This window comes from Hyperolius riggenbachi, chromosome 3 (genome assembly GCF_040937935.1).
Source record: "Hyperolius riggenbachi isolate aHypRig1 chromosome 3, aHypRig1.pri, whole genome shotgun sequence".
Taxonomy (NCBI): Eukaryota; Metazoa; Chordata; class Amphibia; order Anura; family Hyperoliidae; genus Hyperolius; species Hyperolius riggenbachi.
In genome coordinates, this window is record NC_090648.1 from 163,016,683 (window position 1) to 163,035,216 (window position 18,534).

Below are 18,534 nucleotides of genomic sequence, written 5' to 3' on the forward strand. Positions count from 1 at the left end.
CGTCAGCTGACCGGCCGGTTGGCTGACGTCAGAGGTGACTCACGGCGCTCCGGATTGGCTGATTGGAGTGGGCGCGGCCGTGGGGTCTCCTCTGCTTCATAAGCCTTTGGTATTCACTCGCAAGCTGTCTGCTGTTGCGAATGCTTATGTGTTAGCACTCAGACCTTAAACAGTATCCGATGTGCTTTGATCTGGGAGGAAACCAGCGATTTCACACAAGACTAGGATTATTGTATTATTGTTATATTTTGATATTCTGTGTATGACTCTGGCTTATCTCTGACCTTGCTCTTGCTAATCGATTCTGTACCTCTGCCCATCTGACTCTGTTGCTGAACTCTGCCTGAATTATCACTACTCTCTTGCTTGCCGACTTTGTACTGTTCCCGCCTATCTGTTACCGATCCTAGCCTGTCTGACCATTCTACTCACCAGTGAGCCCTTGTCACTGGTGAGGTGCTCACTAATAGTACCCACCAGCTACTCTGGTGAGGTGCTCGCTGATAGTACTCACCAGTGAGCCCTTGTCACTGATGAGGTGCTCACTGATAGTACCCACCTGCTCTTCTGGTGAGGTCTAGTCAATCTATTCACTCACTGTTGCACCGAGCACTACATTGCTAGCTATACTTGCATTATTGGTGATTCTGCAGATCACCACATAATCAGGTATAGCGTCTGTATTATCGGTGATACTGCAGATCACACATAATCAGACGTCTGTGTTGCTACACCAATCGTTACAAGAACAAGTATGCAGATCCAGTTTTCTCTCTTGCTTCTAAGTCTGAAACAGACCAGACACTACTGAAACCAAAAGATTTGCATGACACCCAAGCAACTGTTTTTTTTTAAGGAATAAATATGGTGGCCTCCATGTCCTCCTTTAATTCTTTAGCAGCCACTTTATTTAGAGGCTTGCAAGTGCTCCAGGCCAATTTATTTAGCACAATTTTTTTTTATTTCTTATTTGTTACATTTGCTTGCTACTAAATATGACTCCTGTAATGTGTATTTATGGCCACTTGTCACTAGGGGGCAGTGTGAGACAATAACAGAGGACTTCTGCCTTCAGTTTATGTGTTCTCTGATCAGTAGAGAGAGTTTCAAGCATACCAAGAATTTACAGCACAATGAGCTCTGCCAACCGAGGTCAAAAGCAGTGCACTTATCTCAAATAAGATAACTCTATTCAAAGCCGCTAATGCGTTGACCACTTGAGGACTGCAGTGGAAAACCCCCCTAAAGACCAGAGCAATTTTAATGAAATGGGCCACTGCAGCTTTAAGGCATAGCTGCAGGCCCATACAACTCAGCACACGAGTGATTCTCCCCCCCCCCTATTCTCCCCACCAACAGAGCTCTCTGTTGGTGGGGTCTGATCGCCCCCTTTGTGTTTACTTATGTTTTAATAAATATTTATGTTGGGTCTTTTTTATTTTTTTTACTAACTCTTCTTTTTTTTTTTCCTAACAAATCCCCTCCCTTCCCCCAGCTGGCCAATCACGCGATCGGCTGTCATAGGCTTCTGCCTATGAGAGCCGATCACTCTCTTGTCCCCCAGGGGGACAGCCGTGTCACACGGCTGTCCCCAGTACAGCGCTGCTGCGGATCACAGCGCTGTACAAGTAAATAGACGGCGATCACATCGTCTAACAGTCTCCCGAGCAGCAATAGCCACTCGGAGACTAAAGAGGGGGCGGAGCTCCACCCTCCGAGCATGAGATGCGCGCGCAGCATGCGCGCGATCTCATTCAAAACAGAGCCCCAGGAATTGATGCTAATTGGCGTTAGGCAGGCCTGGGGCTGCCGCCGCGACCACGCCCATTGGCGTGGGGCGGTCGCTAAGTATTTAAACTTATTTAGTTTAGATTAGAACACATGACAAATGATTAGAGCATTTGTAATTCAAAAATCTATGTTAGTATAACAATTATCTTTTCCATCATGCCATATGACTGAGTATTATTATAATTATTTATTACTAATGTGCATGTGCACCACCACTGGGAGCTTCAAAATGCTGCATCTATGGGTCTCTCTGGGTAAAATGGGGAATCCTATACAGAATAAGGCCAGAGGAGCAGCTCCTTATAGGTCAGTTATGTAGATCAACCTCACCAAGGCTTACTCTATTATGAACATTGCTTATGGGGGAGGTTTATTACATACATTTTCATACAGTATATAGATGCTGTTTCCTTTAAAGCGGATCTGAGATAAAAAAACTATCTATAACAAGTAACTTGTCTATATATCTTATCTAAATTTTAGATAGTTTACACAGCAAATCTAGCTGCAAACAGTTTCAAAAGTTTATGATTATTTATTCCTGTGATACGAGGGCAAACATGTTTTGTTTGTCACATTGTCACAAGCTGAGGGCTGGAGATGCTATCAGCTTGCCTGTGTGTAAATTCAGTCCCCTCTCCTCCTCCCTCCTCCCCTCTGCCTCTCAAATCAATGGCTAGTAACCTCCTCCTCCTGCCCAGACTGAGTTCCCATAAGCCCTTGCTACAGTGCCAAGGCACAAAAGGAGCGTGGGCGAGGCTTGTTTAGTTTATAGGGAATTAGAGTATTAAAACAAAACAAAAAAAGTATTTGGCTTGAGGAATTCCCTATAAACTATATGAAAGGAACACAATTATGCAGTGAGTGAGGATCGGAGATAAACTTTTTAGTAAAAGTTTATCTCGGATCCACTTTAAGCCGAAATCCACATTTTTAGACAGGAAGAGGTAGCCTTGCTGCGATGTTCCCTCCTATAACCCACCCATTTGCACTTGTTTCCTACTCCATTCACTCTCCTCTAAGAGGGGTACAAGGGGAAACAGTGGGAGATTAAGGCGAGGGGGGAACTGGTGTTGACGGTGAACAGACTTAAGATGAACAAACCTCAGTACTTAGCTAAACTTCACTTAAGTTGACTAAGGGCGGCTGATAACATCCACCTCAACTGCCAATCAGGCGTGTGCACTGCAGCCGGCAATCCCTGAAACCCATCCTCTGAGCGATCCACCTGGCAGATCAACCTAACATCAGTAACGCCAATCCCCCTGCTGCTCCCAATGTTCCATGCCATGTGACATCACGCATGCATTGCACGTCATCCCTCCATCTCCCCCAGAACAGCAACACAGTGCATTGCCAGCTACAGACATGCATGTGTGCAGCTGGCCCAGCAATGTCACCCAAGGGGATCAGGTCCTGATACATACATCAAAGGTGTGTATCCACCTTTAGCCTTGAGTCAGGAGTATTTAGTTGCCCAGATTAAGATCCTTATCAATAATAGATTAAAAAAAAGGAATAAATCCTGATTTAAAGTCACAGTTATCTTTGTTGTCTCAATGCAAGCTTTTATCTACTCATTATATGTTAATAAAGGCAAGTGCATTTATTAACACAGCAATGCATTAGATTTGATGCATATTTTACCACATTCAATTGCCACATTCTTTATACTGTACAGGTGGAAAGTGGATTTCCATTAAAGTTAGCATTTGAGGAAAAAAGTGATTAAAAAACCAATTGTGCACGCTTTAATCCACACACCAGCAGACTGTAGAACTGTTGGCCGTTTATCACAGATGTAAATCAATCTACAAAACTGCATTATCATGATACTAGAATTTGTATGCAAATCAAATACATTCTTCCATTTATTTCAATTCATTATATAGTATGCTTGCATGCTCAGAATGTGGAACTTTTAATTAACATGATTTATAAGAGAGCAATAAGTGTGGTTTTTTTTCTTCCTGTGCACATGGTAATAAACTAAACCATTGTGTCATATGACAGATTACTTAAAACTAAAGTATAATTTTCAAGCCATAAGAAAAAACTCATAGTTCATATGTAGATGTACGAACACTTGTGAAACGGAATACGCATTGCATTGTAAATCTATTTTCTTGTGCTTATTTTAAGTATACCTGAAGTGACATGTGTCATGATGGAATGAACTTGTATAATGTATGTACAGTCCCAAGTCTACTTAGAACTAGGCTGTGCTCCTTTTTTCCCCCCTTACTGTTTGGGTTAGGTATCCAAGGATATTAATAACAGTTCCTCTGCTATAGGATTAGCGTTACTTTACTAATAACTACCAGGGTGTGGCTGAAAAAAAATCTGAGTACAGGGAAATGTCTGTTTGAAAGCTGAATAACAACAAGTAAAAAAAATTGTTAAAATGTTACACGATGGGGATTTTATCTTTTTAAATACAAAAAAAAAGTTTATGGGATTCCAGGAAAGCCCTATTAAGGATTCTGACTATAGTTACAATCATAGGTTTATTTTCACTTCAGTTTTGCTTTATACTGTTCATAAACACTTGACGTATTAGATGGCTTTGTGTCCATTAATGGACAATTTGTTAATCAGATGCAATATTTTGATGCAATTTTTATGATCATCGTGGGAGTTGTTATTATTGCAAATACCTTCTGTTTTAAGAATGCTAATTAATATTTTGCAAAGGTTTTTTTAGTAAGAAAGTTTTTTTGTTCTCTTTAAGCCACTTCGATTTTCCTAACGGTGTGAAGGACCCCGACACTTGCCACTCCCTGCCTGACCTTCTGTGCTATAGGCTGCACTATTCTCAGGCAGATTCAGACTGTGCTGCTGACTACTGTGTAGCCTTAACAACTGAAGGGGAAGCAATCAAGGCAGCCCGAGCATCAAACCTACACAGCCCTAAAACGGACTCACTGAACTCCTGTTACGTGATCAAGATTTCGGTACAGAGGTTTTCACTGAAAAAAAAATCATTTCACTCAAAACGGCAACCACTAAGCTCTCTGATTACTAAGCTATTAGATGATGTATTAAAATCAGTGCCTGGAAATGAACATTAAAGAATGCCTTTATTAATGACATGAAAGCATCTCCATGTATTTGGTTATTACATTTATTTTTCAATGTCCCTTTCTCCTCTGCAGTTGCTTTTGTTCTGAAAGATTATCTTAAAAAAAGAGGTACGATGGCTTCCTTGTGAGGTAGCCAGAGAGCTGATCAAAGAGACAGTTTAGGGATTTTTTAAACCTCTGTAACTAATATCTTTTGAAGGATTATAAGGATTAAGCTGGCATAACTTACAAATGTTGTTCTTATTTAAAGCAAACCTGAACTAAATGTCCCTTCACTTGATCTCATCTCTGTCATGTTCTACATAGCCCAACAACTGTTTTATTAATACACACAGCTGTAAAATGTTCTGTCTCTGTGACACTTTTTTGACCTGATGAAGCTGGATATTGCCTGTGAAACATGTTATCAAGTGCAGTTAAGCTGAATCATTATTCACTACCTTGTCTTTCATCCAATTAACTTTATTGTAGTGTAATTTGTGCACAGTATATAATGTCAACTGTGCCAAAAACACTGTTAGGGCTGGTGCACCCCAAGAGCACTTCTGAGCACTTTTAAAAATGCCAGCCCTTTGAAAAGTGCTTCGCTAATGTATTTGAATGAGATGGATCACACCAGAGCGATGTGATTTTCTCCCAAACGCAAACGGGGGTCCTGCAGCATTTCTGCTGATTTCTAAGGCAATTCAGCCTCAACGTTATGTATAGGAAAGTGGAAAATCGCTCTGAAAAGCGCTAGAACAGAGCGATTTTCCAAGTGTTTTTGTTACAGAAGCTGTTCAGTTCCAGCTCTACTGTAACAAAAAATGAAAAATGCAACACACCAAAATGTTCCAAAAATCCCTAGGCATGATTATAAAATGGCTAGGCACATGCCTAGAATCGCTCTGAAAAATGACATCAAAAAGTGATGAGCGTGTGCAATTACGCTAGCGCTTTTTGATGTCCACTGGCCCTGAGATCATTTAATATTCCCCAGTTGAAAATCTGATGCAAGGTTAAATTATTTAAATAGATTCCAGGTCTGCAAATAAGTTTTACTTATATTTAAATTGTTTCAATGAGTGGCTCATTAGTGGCCTCATGGAGACACTAATGTCTGACCATGAACTACAGAGTTCCTAGTGAAACCATAGGCTGCCTTACTGGACCTTTCATGCAGATCACAACATTTTAGAAAGACAACAAAAAAGAACCACAATTTAGGTTATGGTTTCAGTTTCTACTTGTAATTTTGTATCAGTCACACTCATCTCTCTTTATGGGAAATATTGAACCAGAATGACTTTACATCACTACTGAGATATTCTCAGGAGATTGGTATTTTAATCAACTTCGATAGGTATCTCAGAAACATATTGTTAAGCCGCAGTTCAGGAAGGTTAATTGGATGGAATTACCTAATGTAGCTTGAAAGATGGGATATCTTAACAAACGCTTGGACCTGCAAAGAGTTAATAGGAGGCAGTAATGATCCAGACTTGAGAGCCTCAGTGTTTTCCTTTATTAAACCCTTATCTCAGTAGAGAGGGCAGGCCACTCATTCAAAAGAAGCACAGCAGCAAAGATGAGTTATCCGGGATGCTGCAGCAATCCATATCACCATTAACAAGATGCTTAATTTCTCATCTTGATTATCTTGTTTGCATTAGTTGGAATTAAACCCTGGAATCCTCACTGGAAGGATTTCAGTTTAATCAGTCAGGGAAAAGCTCCATCACTTCATTTATATTAACAAAGGAATTTCCAGCTCAGTTTGTTAAAACCCGTTAGTCTTCAAAAAACAAAAAAAAAATAGGATGCCATATCACAGTCAGTCAGTGTAAGATGAACACGTCACATACATAGTGGAATAGATTAAGAGATATTAAAGAGAATCTGTATATTAAAGAAAATGCCCCTGGGGGTACTCACCTCGGGAGGGGGAAGCCTCTGGATCCTATCAAGGCTTCCCCATCCTCCTCCGGCCCACGGTTGTCTCACTTAGAGGTCCACGAACGGCGTCTATGTCAATATTTACCTTCCCATCTCCAGCAAAGGCTCAGTTGTAGCTCTCGGCTCGGCAATAGATGAAAATAGCCAATACCATTCGGGTCCGCTATGCTACGCAGGCGCAAGACGCCTGCGCAGTAGAGCGGACCCGCCTGCCTGGGATCGGCTATTTCCGCCTATTTCCAAGCCGAGAGCCACAACAGCGCCACCCGCTGGAGCTGGGGAAGGTAAATATTGCACAGCCTGACACATTGTAGGCTGTGCATTGAGAGCGAGACCACCGTGGAACGAAGGAGGACGGGTGAAACCACGATAGGATCCAGAGGCTTCCTCCTCCTGATTTTTTAGTAGTCTCTTCTTTAAGAGTCTCTTTCAAGAGGCACCATAGTGAAAAATAGAAGAAAGTAGTAAACTATTCAGATACCCTCTTTTACATTAAATGTTGTGGTTTCAGCATCAAAAACTCTTCCTATATCTATATATATTGCTGTATATTGGAATGAAACCCCACCCTCCCAGTGAGGCTTAGCCTAGGCTGTTTAGCTATGCAATTCTTAACTGGTTTATTTGTTTTGTATTGGTTGTATGCTGGCAATGATTACATTTAAATATGCTTTGAATAGTCATAGCTATTCACAGACTCTTTTCCTTTCATCTTACACCTCTCTAACACCGCTTGGATGCTTTCCTTGCATTGAAGGGTATCCACGGCTATAATTACTAGGTAATTCTCAGGAGAGTTGGTCCAAGGATTTGTCTGACTGCCGTCTGGAGTCGGAAAGGATTTTTTTTCCTTTTAAGGCTAATTGGCCCACACCTTATAAGGTTACTTGCCTTCCCCTGGATCCACTGGGATATGTGCAGGTTCCGGATGTTTTTTTCTTTGGGGGGGGGGGGGGGGAGATGGATTGAACTTGACTGATGTTTTTTTTTCAGCAAACTAACTAGGTAACTGCAGCTGTCCTTGAGTATTTATGTAGAGAGTGCTTGAGGGGGCTTAAAGCGGAATATAACCCTGCATTTCATCTTTGCTCTAAAACATTATTTACAGCATATTATATGCAATCAGCATATTTTTTTTTACTAGACCAGCATTGGAAGGGTTACACACAGAGCTTGAAAGTTCAGTGCAGTGAAATGCAGACGCATCTGAACTTTAGATAATGTTATCTTGTGTTTACTTCAATGTATCAAGTGAGGAATGTGACACATTCTCTGACTGTGAAGAAGCTGCTCAACACAGAGAGTCAAAGCATGTCTGCCTGAATGAATTAATGATTAAAACCAGTTATTAATAAAATGCAAAGTCAGCTCACAAAGCAAAAAAAATGTACTTTTGGGAACCTATAACTTCTAAATGAATAATAATACTTATGCACAAATGCAAATATGATAACCGTATGGCATATAAAAAGTAGGAAAAATGTTTTTATTGAATATTATGTCAGGGTTTTAAACCGTGGTTCCGACTCCAGAACTCCTTAGCTATGCATCTTCAAGTGGCTCATCTAGTCAGACTACAGTCAGAGCACCTGATCTACATGCTTGCTCAGGGTCTATGGCTAAAAGCATTAGAGACAGATGATAAACAGGGCAGCCAGGCAATGTGCATTGTTTAAAAGATAAATATGTAAGCCTCCATAGCCAGATTCTCTTTAGCTATAATGTAAGAGGCACCAAGAAGCTGCAGACTATGGAGGGGACATTCTTGGATGCAATGTGGGAAATTAGAGTTCATATTATGAGAAACAGAAAAATAAGGTCAGTTAAAGGAGGAAGTTAGCATTTGGGTAATATCCATGGCCAGATTTCTGGAGAGGCTGCCAAGGCCCAGGCCTTGGGCGGCTGCAGCCCAAGAGGGCACCTGGACTTGAAATAGGGGCTACTACATATGAAAGAGAAGGCTGCAAATGCGGAGCGACACACGAGAAGGGAAGCTTATGTCCAAGGGAGTTGTGCATAAAAGAGAGGTGCTGCTGTACATGGACAATACACATGGAAGAGGGGGCTGCACATGGAATGGGAGGGGCGCTGCTGCATTTGGAAGGGGAGCCCCTAGAAACTTTGCCCAGGGGTGAAAAAAGTATAACTCCATCTTTGGTAATATCAAGTTTACACCCATTATGTTACTGCATATAAGAGTTAACTTGTAGAGCTGGAACACCATGTACATATTATTCATCAACAGCATATTGGTGCCAAAACTGAATTTACATATCATTAAGCGTCTATAGGAACTTGCATACATTTGATGAATAATTTTTCCTCTTAGCGTTTTGCATGTGCCATTGATGCGGAATACAGAAAAAAAATATGCTAATAGCTCATGTATCTGTGTTTGGACCTTGTATACTAGTACAGCTACCCTACACTTCATTATAATATAATCAAATACAGCAGCCCACCTAGTTATTGTGTTATTTTCAATAATAAACTGTGCCATTTTCAGAAGTGGACATGGTATGTGTGAAAGCGCTCCTCCCCTTCTCTCCTATTCTGATTCATAATTCAGCCTGTGGTGGGATAAGAAATTGAGTTTTAAGACCTCAACTGGCATTTACAGTCACCTTATCTGTCACATCCAGAATCAGCTAATTAATGTACAGTCAGTCTGGTGATAATGAATGGTGCGCAGCACTGTAAATTGCTTGTTTCTGCCCTCAGAGAAACTCTCAAGGGCACCATAATATGCAAAACAAAACAGAGTATTATTATTCTATTTTTTTTTCATCCAGGTGATAAAATGTAAACGGAAAGTAGAAAAACAAGCCGCCATCGTACAGATTGTCCTTGGAAGAGAAAAAATGTACAAATGCGTGCAAAACAAATGTTTCCATCAGTTTCTGATTAGAAACAAAGCGAGAGGCCTTTTGGATTATCTCCGACTCCCGCTTCCATTTTGCTGCACTGCTGTTCCTTTTTATGGCACTCATTCTGCTCTCTAATTAGGACAAATTATGTGAAGTCTTTGGAAAAAAAATGTTTAAAGAACATGAAGTGACATTATATTGACAGTGTGTGGGGGCATTCTGTTTTTGTCTGCGGTATATGCAGTTCGTTAAGAGAAGAGTGGGTGGGTAATGAATTGATATTTTTTTATGTCTTGGATTTAAACCCTTCCCTACCTGAACTGACTATAATGCAGACGTGAAAGTGTTCTCGCTCGTTTATTGTACACATGAACTTTCCGTCTGGAAGGTTTATCTCGGCTGTGTGGGAGACGTGCAGTACCTGGAATGTGTGGGTGATCCTCAATAGATGATACTCTCATTATCTATAATGACTTATAATGTTGATTCCCTTTACGTACAGCTTGCGTTTTTTTTTTTTTTTTAACCAGAGTTGCCTGGTTACAAAGGCAGATATTTATGTGTCTTATGGTTTACATCCAGAGCTTTACAGAAGTAGGAGGTCCTCCTGTTTTGAGCTCTAAATCACAGATTCCTTCTAAACCTTTGCTAAGGGGGAACCAGTGAACTGTACATGCTAAATGTCTCCTCTGTAGCTCTTGAGTTAGTTAGTGTTGCGTGTCAAATGTTAAACTAAAGGTGGTACAATTTTTCATTTTTTTTCGATTAGATAATTTAGTTCGATTTTTCCGTTAGATCGAATATAAAGATTTTTCCAGCATGTCCGAACTGATTTTTCTAAAAAAAAACGGGATAATTATTCAAATTTCTTGATCGGAATAAAAAAATAATTTTCAACTTTCATTCGATTCGATCATTTACATCGAATAAACTGGATAATCGAACATTTTTATTGTACCATGTATGGCCACCATTAGAGATTCCGGAAGACTACTTACAGCATCCCTTCAGAGAACTGTGGATCTAACATACTGTAGACTGGAAGCAAGGTGTTCCAGGGAGGTGGGGATTGACGGCAGAGGCGTAGCAATAGCCATAGCAGCCATAGCAACTGCTATGGGGCCCTGGAGAGGAGGGGGCCCAGGTGGTACTTGATGTGTTCACTTTGTTGATCCATCCTCTGACTTTGTCTCAATGCCCATTGTACACATTGAGTAATTTACATTTCCATGCTCAAGGGTGCCTAGTTCTGATGGCCTCATAAACATTTTGCTATGGGGCCTCATAATCTCTAGCTACGCCACTGATTGACGGGAAGAAAAAGGAAAAAAATTTCTGGATACCATATATGGTGGTTGTGTCATATATATTGAAGAGACGGATCCACCCCGGTCCCCCAATTTTTTATTTAGTTTTAATAGACTACTAATTTTTATTCTGCTGGTGCCTCTGTAACTACTTCAGAGCAGATAGGCTATTCTTTGGAAACTTGTAATTTGTAAACAGACAATAATACTTGTGCGCAAAAGCAAATACGGTAACTCTATTGGTAATACAAAGTAGGGAAAGACATTTTTATTGAATGTTTTGTCAGAGTTGTATCCCACTTTAAGTGTCAAAATCGTTTTTAAAGCATTTTGCAATTGCAAGTGGGTCCCAGGCCTTAGTTTGTTTTTATGTTAGTACATTTGTACTAAAGTACTGTATATTCTGGCATATAAGACTACTTTTTAACCATTGAAAATTTTCTGAAAAGTCGGGGGTCGTCTTATACGCCGGGTGTCTTTGATGCCGGGTGATACGCCCTATCCTGTTACCGACTCTCAGATCTTGCTGCTGAGGACTGTAGTGAAGCGGCGCAGGCGCATTTGTGCGAGATCTCAGAGGCAGAGAAGGAGGTGAAAAGGATACAAGGGTGAGCCAGATGGGTGAAAGAGGCGTGCTTTATGGGCACAGTGTGATCTATTCTTCCATACCGCTCTGATAAACAGAAAGGTAGAGCTGACCAATCCACTTAGGGATAGGGAGAGTTGACCAATCCAGGCAAAAGAAGAAGGGAAGAAAAATTAGTTGGCACTGCAGCTTAGGGGCAGCTGCTGCTGGAAGAACATAGGCAGAGTTGACCAATCCAACCAGTCAATCGCCTATATACTGTTATATACTGGGTACCACATACAGTACAGCACCAGTATCTGTCCATACATAAAACCAGTATATGATTTTTTTAAATTTTTATTTCGTGTGTGTTGGAAAAGGGGTAATATTATACGGCGAGTATACCCCAAACTCTATATTTTAACTGGAAAAGTTATGTGGTCGTCTTATACGCCCAGTCGTCTTATACACCGGAATACACGGGTAGTACAAAAGTATCTGCTTGCAGCTTAGTCCTGTACAGTAGTGTGTGGCAAAATTTTGAAATTTAGGTACACAGTCTGTCCGCAACTGGTGGCAACCAGTCAGGCAATTCTAATGTCCTGTGAGACAGGAAAAATGCATGTTTGGTAAATGTTATGTAAAATCCACAGGGGCCAATCTTATGCCCCAGTATTGATTACTGCCTGTTAGCCATTTGTGCAACAGCTAAACTTGTGATTTACATACTTACAAAACACAAATGTTCCCAGTCCTCCCTTCCCCCATGTGACCACACCCCCACCCTCTAAATTGGTGCAGAAATGTGCAGTCCAGCAGTTACAGATTGCTTTCCATACTTGCTGATAGGATTGTTAAGTCTATGTGCAGGAACACACTGGGAGAAGCCAAATCATGGGGTGCTACATAAGGGACGTGAACAAAAAAGGTGGTAAAAGCCCTTTTACATGCACCCTTACTACCTGATTACTATTTTTATTTTTAGCAACATTAATAGGTGTACCCAATTTATACTGTTTCTGCTCCTAGGCTAACTTTCTTGTTCCTCTGCTTTAATGTACCGCAGCCCCCCTCCCATTCCTTATGCAGCCCCCTATTCCATGTATAAAAGCTCTTCTCTTTGCTATACAACACCCTTGGACATCAGCTCCCTTACTTCATGCGTTGTACTCCATTTGCAGCCTGCATTTTCCATTTTCAGTCTTCTGTTCCCTAAAAAACTACCTCACTTCCATGTCCAGATGCCCCATTGGGCAGCAGCTGCCCAAGGCCCAGGCCTTTGCAGCCGTTTTTAGAAATCTGGCCCTGGGTGTACCGATGGTCTCTACCCATATAAATAAACTTTCTTCATGTATTCTCCTACTAAAGCAAAATAATGGCATATGCAGCTCAATCGACACATTCCATTCTTTATGATCCAAATATTTACAGAATGTTTCTTGTGTATTTGCTGTAAGCATGTCACTGTACATACTTGCTTGTCACACACAATACGTTCTGTGACTATTGTCAATGAAGCAGCAGGGAAGAGAAGGTGATTTAAAAGACACACCACATGCTGTGGTAAACTGCATATCACTGCTGTCTCTTAGCCCTGGGGCATGCTATAACACTCTGGTCCACAGTTTTAACTGGGTAGACCTGTGTATTGCTGCTGTGTTTATATGCATTGCTATCCAAAGAGCATACTGGTAGAATAATTGACTTGCGACACAAATGAGGTGTGCAGTCTTGGAAGGGACATAACCTTAGTGGGACACAAACCAGAGCTCCTGAAAAGAAATTATGTTTTTTAGTACATGAATGCTTATTATATGAAATGATATGAACAAAAATGACAACTGCTGTCTGATTTGCTTTAAAGAATTGAAGCAATTGCTGAGAAAGTGAACCTATTGTGAATGACGAATATCCTCCAGATTTCCCAGTTCCAGAATTACAACCATTGAAATTAAAAGTCAAATAGTTGTTTCATGGTTTCTTTTATGGTTTCCCAGCCAGGGAACTATCTGTAACGAGTTTGTATGTTCTCCCCGTGTATGCATGGGTTTCCTCCGGGCACTCTGGTTTCCTCACACATGCCAAAACATACAGATACGTTAATTGACTCCCCCCTAAAATCGGCCCCAGACTATGTTACATGCACTACAAGATACATACATATGGCTATGGTAGGGACTAGATTGTGAGCCCCTCTGAGGGACAATTAGTGACAAGACAATATACTCTGTACAGCACAGTGTAATCTGTAGGTGCTATATAAATACTTAAAATAAAGAAATAAATAAAAATGTAATGGGAAGTCCAACTGTTATGATGTACCATCTTCATTATACCTTTGTGGGAGGAGCTGCTTTGAGGAAAACTCCACTGTCAGCTGAAACGGTCATTAGCAACCATTTCAGCTGACAGTGGAGATTTCTTAAAAGCAGCTCCTCCCACAAAGATCCCTATGTGCGCACTGTGGCCAACAATCGATATTGCTCGGGTATCGGGGGTCTCTAAGTATCAATCCTGTCGGATCTTTGATGACCCCTGAAGGCCAACCATTACCGATCGCAATGCTATTTTCAACCCCCTGACCGATTGAAGCCGATCCGTTGTATACCGATTGCCGTCCCTCCGCCCCCCTCCATAGCTCCAGAACACACTATTAGCCTCAAGGCTAGGGATGTGTCTGTACAGCATCAATCCCCGAATTGTCGCCTGAGGGATTGTCTCCCGATCCCTAATGGGTGAAAATTCTCACATGTGAGTATTTAGCTTTAGTCTACTGCCAGGCTGTGTTCCAGACCAGCAGACATGCAGAATGGACCCATACTTTCCTATCGGAAATCCTGGACTTATATTCAAAATGTGGCCATCTCCACCATACTTGGATTTGTCAACAGTTTCCAGCTTGGACAGAAAACACATTGCCAACCATCCCATAGAATGGCATGCATCCACTCTCAAGTGCTGTGAATGCAGTGACATGTCCGGAGCACTTTATCTGTACTAAACAAGTACGCTGCCATTTCAGCCTACTGAGAACAAAGACTTAAACAGAAAGGTAATATGCAGCCTATCCACACTATATGATATTCATTGCACGTCCAACTTATCCACATGCATACAATTTCAGGATCAAACTGTACAGATCTTCTCTGCTCTGGTGCAGCATGGCAAGAGACGTTCAGTTTATTTGTTGGTTACAGAATGCATAACAGTTTGCTGGACAAATGTATTCAAGCAAAGTAAAAACAGTGATAACTAAATATGGAATCTAGAAATTTCTCAGCACTTTGCAAAACCTTTAGTCACCTGTAGTCACCCCGAGAAAGACAGACTCACAGGTGTCTGCCACCACAATTACAAGGACAATGGCACGTAGTATGAGATTTGTAAAATATCCCAAAGCTTTTATTTTCTTTCACCAATCTTAAAGTTGAGTTCAAATCGCTTACATTGCAGGTCACTGCAAACAGGACCAATATGCAGGGGTCTAACTAGAGGGGAGCAACCCCCTGCAACCATAGGGGGGCCCAGAGCTGTAAGGGGGCCCTGAATACTACTTCACTCCCTCCAATAAAGGGGACACTCCTTCAGATCAGGTGGTTTTGGGGCCATACTTACCATAGTGTGAAGATGGCCCCCAGGCTGTGAAGGTCACCAGGGGTAGACAAGGGAAACGGTGTGAAAATTGGAGAGGAGACGTCAAAGTTTTGCTAGGGGGCCCAATGATTTGTAGTTACGCCCTTGTCCATATGCATGAAACAGCCTCAAATAATCATGCCCTTACATAGTGCTCTGTGTCACATAACAAAGCTTTCATTCTGCAAATGGATAAGGTATAAGCTTGTCCACTCTCCAATCTGACCTAGGTGTCACCGTTATGGTGCCATCAGGGGTTATCTTGCAGAAAGCACCGTGGAAGGAAGTGTGCAACAATTTCACTCATCCCTAGCTTGCTGTGACTCAGGTGATGCATGCAACACTTGCTACTTATAAGTACAGCATATGGACCATTTTCTTCTCTGTCTTTCCACGTTTGAACTGAAAATATTTGTAGTGCCAACAATATAGCTCCAATTTAGTAATTCTCCTGAAATTCTCCTCAAGAACAAAAACCCACAAGCTGTAAACGTTTCAGTACAAACAGAATCTCCACATGACTGTTCTTGAGGTATGCCTACAATAAAGATGCCATTTTGTCTCCATCGTGTTCTCCCCCAGTGGACTTCCAAAATACAATTAAAGTAAAAATTCTCCCTAAACTTTGAATGTTTGAGATGATGAAATTACCCTGAGCTCTTGTAACTTCGTGATTGCTCAGATTAGCCACCCGCTGCCTCCTATAATAGTATTCCAATTGGAGGCTATTTAAAGTAACAACAGGGGATTTCTTTCTGCAGAAAAAGCTGGGCTGTTGACTTGAACTGCTGAAATATGCAGAGGTTTCTCAAGCTATATAAACATTGATGGGCTCATAATGATACTATTTTGCCCATACATAGATAACATGCACTTATGATCTACATCCTCGAGAGGTGCAATTTCATAAGAGTAAGATTAGGTTTTTACCCCCCGAAAGAGGATTTTATAACTTCATAAAGTGGTAATTTCCTCTACAATTGTTGATGTTTTTCTCATTATTTTGTTTTGTAAAGTAAACCTATTCCAACTTTAACTTGCTATATTTTGCTATACCAGTATTGACAGCATATGGTGACTGTATAGACCTGTTATAACAGTCATTTATGTGTTGAACATTTGGGGATACCATGATGCCACATTTGAATATCGTGCTGCAGTTTCCAGACATAGAACTTAAAGAGAACCAGAGACAAAGCACCCTCATGTATTTTATTACATTTATCAGTGGGAATATGACAGTAAACACCTACCCTGCTTTTAGTTCCATTCTTATCTGCTTAATTAGTCTATTAGCAGCTGTGATAATAATCCCCGACTGGCTCAGTCTAGGTTTGACCTGGAATCATTATAGCTGAGTCACTCTTCTGTGAAGTATTTTCAGGCCCAAGCCTGCCACATCCTGGCTTAGATTTCCTGCTTTGCATACTGAGAGCTGTGATGACATGGGAGGGGCTGCTTCTGCTGAGAGAGAAGCTCTGAAACAGACAAGTGTGGCTGCCTGCAATATGATCTGTGTGCACTCTGCATAGATACTGATGATGACTGCAGTTTCATTCCTATGAGAGACACTTCCTATAGGCAGCTGCACATCATACCAAAATGAAAGCACAGAGATGAAAGGCTGCAGCAGCCTTTCTCATATAGCCTAGATAGCAGCCTAGTCTTATACAGCCTAGACAGCACATCCAGAACAACTCATAACCCGGAAGCAGAAGGGATATGAGCCAGCGGCCATATTTGATTTTTCCTGCAGCAATAATGGATAAAAAACACTAAAGAAGGCACACCAGAGCGGCGAAATTATCAGGTAGAGCATTTATTCTTTACAAGCTATCGACTAATTGTTTATTTTGTGTGAAACGTTCATCTCTGGTTCCCTTTAATCCCAACCTTTCCTGCTTTATATCTTGATTACCAGTCGTAGTGCCAAGCAATTACTGGCCACACAGGCTTTTGCATGTTAAATAATGGATACAGTGAAAAATGGAGCGGGGAAAAAATGGCGCACTGAGCCGCCGATAAATCATTAAAAACGCTATTTATCATTTTGATGGGGAATACATCAAAATGATAAATAGTGTTTTAATGATTTATCGTAATTTAAAATGTTATTTAATTGCTGGGCCAGTGGACACAATGTAGCTGCTGGGAGAGTCCGATTTTGATGGGACATGGTGGGAGATGAGCGCAGACAGGGGGGCCAGGCAGCATTCCCACAGCACACAATTGTCCCATCACTCACCGCTGCCGCACAGCACTGGGCTTCGGCTTCTGGCACACATGAGAGGAGTGCAGGTTAGATACTGCACAGAGCGCTGGGGATTTGGGAAGCCGTGGCTGGAGAAGTGCAGCAGAACTGCACAGAAGAGGATTAGTAACACGCCGCTGGAGGTCCAGTACACCGGGCTCCGGAGGAGAACGCCTTCCCAGCGCCCTCTGCCACCCAGACCAGAGGAGCATCCAGCGGGAGTGTAAGCACCGCACACAGCGCTGTGGAGGAGGCAGTCTGCAGGTAGGAGGGGAGCACAGTCCATGCCCACAGCTCCTGGAACAGGAAAAATAGATATTTTCTGGTGCACCATTGAAAAGCACCATAAACGTAATTTACCGTTTTGAAGTGCCCTGCACTATAATTTCCCCCTGCACTTAAATAGAGGCTGTGCGCCACAATGTTGCACTTCAAAACGGTAAATTATGTTTACCATGCTTTTTAATGGTGCGCCAGAAAGTTTCTGTTGCTGTGTGCGCCATTTTTTCCTGCTCCGTAAATAATTGGGTGGGACTTAACACTGGAAAGAGTGTTCCTTAGCTTAAAAGTGGTTAAACCAATGTTTACATAATAAGATATGTTCCTGAGATCACTCCATTAAGCCAGCAAATGTTTTCTTGTTAACTTAACCACTAAAGTACCAGCGGTCTCTGCCCCCTTAAGGACCAGAGACCGCTAAATGACGGAATACCGATGAATCGTCACACATACCCGCCGCAACTACCATCCACCATGCCAGGATAATGGCAGAGTTCTGAGAGCCTGTCTGGAGCCGCTTTCATTGGCTCCTGACCATGTGATCAATGTAAGTCAATGGGAGTTGCTTACATTGATAGAAAGGGTCAGGAGCCAATGAAATCGGATTCTGACCTGCTCACAGGGCTCTGCTGTCATATAGATGGCAGGACGAATGAGCTGCGGCGAGAAGAGAGCAACGTGATCGGCAAGAGCGATGAGAGCGAAGGGAACACGGGGCAGCAGCAGTGAGCTGAAATCTACGTCCTGGCAGCCACACCAGCATCAACACAGGGCGTAGATCTCAACTACCGTCATCCTTAACAGGTTATAGAGAGTAAGC

The 18,534-nt window shown here is 41.7% G+C and overlaps 1 protein-coding gene and 1 long non-coding RNA gene across 9 annotated transcripts in view; one reads left to right on the top strand and one right to left on the bottom strand.

Annotated features, from left to right (window-relative positions):
• LOC137563114 (uncharacterized) overlaps nucleotides 1-4,864 on the top strand; it is a 43,095-nt gene extending 38,231 nt beyond the window's left edge. The window contains exon 4 of the long non-coding RNA XR_011030258.1: nucleotides 4,523-4,864. This is a non-coding gene — a long non-coding RNA (uncharacterized lncRNA). The remainder of the gene's footprint in view (nucleotides 1-4,522) is intronic.
• The window catches only part of NTRK3 (neurotrophic receptor tyrosine kinase 3), a 977,566-nt gene that overhangs the window by 718,965 nt on the left and 240,067 nt on the right, over nucleotides 1-18,534 (bottom strand). The window contains exon 1 of one of the 8 annotated variants that reach the window (XM_068275170.1): nucleotides 9,272-9,344. The exons of the other annotated variants lie outside the window; for them this stretch is intronic. Within the exon in view, the coding sequence (XP_068131271.1) occupies nucleotides 9,272-9,309 (38 nt within the window). The 5' untranslated portion in view covers nucleotides 9,310-9,344. Of the gene's footprint in view, nucleotides 1-9,271; nucleotides 9,345-18,534 lie in introns of those variants that run through there. 8 annotated transcript variants of the gene reach the window in all.